General features: G+C 32.8%; 1 protein-coding gene across 1 annotated transcript; it reads right to left on the bottom strand.

The window, feature by feature from the left end:
- Positions 1 to 2,262: 2,262 nt before the first annotated feature.
- LOC112013504 (stress-induced protein KIN2) lies at positions 2,263 to 3,142 on the bottom strand. The gene is made up of 3 exons (XM_024045929.2): positions 3,018 to 3,142; positions 2,643 to 2,711; positions 2,263 to 2,521 (listed from the first exon to the last, which is right to left on the bottom strand). Exons 1-3 carry the CDS (start codon positions 3,072 to 3,074, stop codon positions 2,447 to 2,449), a joined length of 201 nt encoding a protein of 66 aa, XP_023901697.1. The 5' UTR covers positions 3,075 to 3,142; the 3' UTR covers positions 2,263 to 2,446.
- Between the last annotated feature and the right edge of the window lie 774 nt (positions 3,143 to 3,916).

The raw sequence follows: 3,916 nt of genomic DNA, 5'->3' as shown, positions 1-3,916 counted from the left end.
TAAACCATGGGCTTTGACGCCCTTTGTTGTGTGTAAATATGGGCTCTTTTAGGTTTTAGAAGAGATTTTTCCAAAATCCATGATAGTGTTAATGTGGTGCAGGTCGTCAATGCAATGAAGCCATGTGATGTGAAAAATTTGTCATCAACAACCACTAACATTCTATTGCTACCTCGAGTAGAAAACTTACTACCACGACCACGTGACAACTCCGAGTCCATGGACTACTTTCTTAGATTCACAGCAACCACAAGTACTCCCACTTGTGTTTTCTTTAAGCTCTTTATGCAGCAATTGAAGTGATCACCAAGCTCTCAATATCAATCTTGATCTTGATAACCCTAAGTATATATGAAGGCAAACACCTCTAGATCTCACAAGAGAATCATACACACAGCATAAAGAACAGCCTAAAAATGTGGCTAGGGTTTTTCCTTTTATACTAGAAGCAAAACATAAAACCCTACCCGTCATATGGGCTTGGGCTTAAGTTGGAAAATTTTGCAAAAAACAATCTACACGAGCTTTGATCAATCGAGTCTAATTTTTGATTAATTGAGCTTTGTAAATTTATACAATAAATCCTGCAGTATACTCAATTCAAACTTTACACATAAACACACTTTGAGTAGCCTAAATCTAGACTAAATATTTTGATAATGGTTTGCCAACATTACACTTTGAAGTTCTAATACAATAGTTCCTAATTCCTAAAACCTAACAAACTCCCCCTTTGGCAATCTGTGACAAAAAACATACCAAAACAAAATGCTCAAAGTTACAAAATTGCCCATTATAAAAAAATTGCCCAACCAAAAACAATTCAACCTAACTACTATCTATCAGTTGCAAGTGCAGACAGCAGCACGACTAAAGTGAAGAAAGCATGGGAAATCGACAAAGATAATAGTAAAGTGAAGAATTTTAGAAATAACGCATAAAGTGCATTGAATCAAAGGGTGGGTTTGATTTATTTTCTCATCATGTGTGTGTTTTCTAATATTTTTTTAGAGCGGTGAATCAATTCAATGGGTGAGCTTCATTTTCTAGATTAGGACTCTGGGGATTTCAATCCTAGTTTAGGGGGTTTTTTTTTTTTTAATAATTAAAACTCAGAACCACACGTGACAACATATGTGGCATAATTCTTTATTTTAACCTTAGCCATGTCAACATTTTTCATCCATAACTTAATGATGCCAATAGTTTGAACTAACTATAAGCAGAAACTGGTGACGAAATAGCTCATTGCCTAATCTATTGAAATTGAAAATTAAAAAAAAAAATATATATATATATATATATATATATACAATCAGTGATGAAATATTTTGTCACCCTATATCGTCAAATAAAAAAATTAAAAATTAAAAATCATTAGTGACGAATTTATTTTGTCACTGAATATAACGTTTAGTGATGAAAATATTTGGTGACGGGGCTTAGAGCATCTCTAGACTCTCCAAAATTTTGTACTATTTCGAGAGTACATAGTTCATTTTACCTTTTAGCTACCTACTTTTTTAGCACTTTCCAACAGACTTTCTATCTTTTATCTAGCCCATTTAAATATTATTTCTTCATTCGTTCTTTAATATTTCTTTATTCTCCTTTCAATTTTCATTCATTCATTCCTAAAAACTACATTCATAATATTTTCACAAAACTTTCACAAAAAATCGTTTGTGATAAGTTGATATTGATTTTAATTTGAACATACTATTAAAATTATTTATTTTCTCTTTCTAAAAGAATTATTTTTTTTATCGTAAATAGTAACCTACTACTTAAGATTTATTGTGAAAGTATTGTGAAAATATTATGGTAGCATTGCCTAATTTTAATTTCTTATTCTTTATTTTATTTTTCCCTTATTTCCTCTTTTTTTTTCATCCATATAATTTCCTTTTTCTTTTTTTTTTCCCCCTCTTTTTTTCTCCTTCAACCACGTGCCCTTACTCTTTTCTTTTTTTCCTTCTTTCCTTTTTTTTTTTTTTTCCCCTACCACTTCCTCCAAACTCCAAAACATTCCATAGAGCTCGCTTTCTTTCTCTTTCTTTTTTTAATTTCTTTCTTCCTTTCTCTCTTTTCTCTTACCACTTCATCCACAAGTTTCTTTCCCTCTATCTCATCAAAACACACAAACTTAAAGGTCACACACAACCACACCATAAATAAGGACATATTGTGATGAAAAGTGTTGTCACTGTAGTCTACTTTTGTTGTAATGGATAATGACTATTTTGATCCAATACCAAAAGGTTAAGGACTAAATTGATACGTTATCTATATCTTCCATTCAAAAGGACTAAATTAACACATTTGAAATGTTAAGGATCAAATTGACATTCAGCCTAAAGGTTAGGGACCAAACATTAATTAAAATTTAATAAGCACAAAATTTATTTGGAAAGGCTTGCTCAATCGGTGAGGTCCAATATGATTTTCATTTGTTTGCTCCAACTTTATCCTTAACAACATCACAAGCCCCTTGTGCCTTATCCTTCATCTGCTGGCTAGCCTGCAACATATAGAACTCCATATGTAAGCAATTAACAATGATGTAGGGCAGTATTGCTTGAGATCGAAGTATTTTGTTATGTTTATATGTAATTTTCTAATTAGTAAAAACTTTGTTGAACCTCTTGGCATGATTCCTTGGCAGATTGAGCAGCATTGCTTGCCTTGTCTGCCAAGTTGCCCACCTTTTCCTACACCAAAAAAGAACACATTATAATCAACATTTAAAATGTCAACGTGCATAGTGTTCATGCATGAAACATCCATCCATGCCTATATAAATCCTTTTAGATGCAGTTTGCCTAAGAAGAACCGTATCATAGGCGTATATCTTGGACATATTGGCACTTAAAATAAAAAAATCAGGTTACGCATACAGGAGTATCCCAGAGATATCCGGTACCACATACAAATATATGAGCTAAATTGGAGTATACGTGCTTACTAGATGTATTCTACTATGCTCATAGATGTAAATAGGATGGATAGAAACTCACCTGAGCTTGGCCCTTAGCTTCGCCAGCTTGGTAACTTGCATTTTGGGATTTGTCCATCTTCAGTTTCTACTTGGAACACAAACACTAACAATGTAATTCAGGCTCTAAAATTCAACTTGGGTGATTCTACAAACAATAGTGAGGCAAAATTTATAGGATTTTCAAACCAATCCACTAATTGACACGTTTATATTTTCTTAAATATGCTCAAAATATGTGTCATCTTATGATTGAAGTTTGGCATTTTTATTTGGCCTTAGGACCAGGTGCTTCTTTTGATGTTACACACACTAACCATACAATTCAAAGTTGGTTATGATTTTAGAGGGATATATTTGAACTTGGCCTTGACACTACTTGCAATGAATTTGCTACTCTAGAGTCTAGACTATACTAGTGATAAAGTTCACTTGTGGTAATTAAACTTTGTCCATTATTGAGAAATACGTATAAACTTTGCATTTTTTGAGTCATATGATGTGATAAAAATAAATACTTATAATAAAAAGAGATCCTAAAAAATTATAGGCCCACATGATCAGAATCATCCCTCTCCCCCTAACTGTCATAGAGCTTGAAACTTTGGCTATTTCGAAGGCTTTACAGTTTGATGTTGATCTAAGTTTGGAAGATGTCACCCCAGAGGGAGTTTCAGAGATTGCAATGAACGCTTTGAATGCAGATTTGTAGTCTTTGGAATCCTTTGGTTTACTTAGTTGTGATGTTAAATGTTTTGCAACTTTATTTCATTGTATTAGGTTTTCACGTGTTTGTAGGGAATGATTGTTGTATTCTCACATTAAGAGAAATGACAATGGGGTTGCTCATAGTCTGGCTAAAAATGCATTATGCATACTAGATTTTCAAGTATAGATGAAAAATGTCCCATCTCATATTGG

Source organism: Quercus suber, unplaced genomic scaffold, assembly GCF_002906115.3.
Source record: "Quercus suber isolate HL8 unplaced genomic scaffold, Cork oak 2.0 scaffold_27, whole genome shotgun sequence".
Classification (NCBI taxonomy): domain Eukaryota; kingdom Viridiplantae; phylum Streptophyta; class Magnoliopsida; order Fagales; family Fagaceae; genus Quercus; species Quercus suber.
The sequence above is the reverse complement of the archived record's forward strand: the minus strand, read 5'-3'. Positions and strand labels throughout refer to the sequence as shown.

What these genes read in the sequence shown, in the direction of transcription:
- LOC112013504 (XM_024045929.2), bottom strand. Translation starts at nt 3,074, where the DNA reads ATGGACAAATCCCAAAATGCAAGTTACCAAGCTGGCGAAGCTAAGGGC. An exon ending in AAGCTAAGGGCCAAGCTCAG is followed by an intron (nt 2,712 to 3,017) that starts GTGAGTTTCTAT and finishes TTTTTGGTGTAG; the next exon opens with GAAAAGGTGGGCAACTTGGC. An exon ending in CCAAGGAATCATGCCAAGAG is followed by an intron (nt 2,522 to 2,642) that starts GTTCAACAAAGT and finishes TATATGTTGCAG; the next exon opens with GCTAGCCAGCAGATGAAGGA.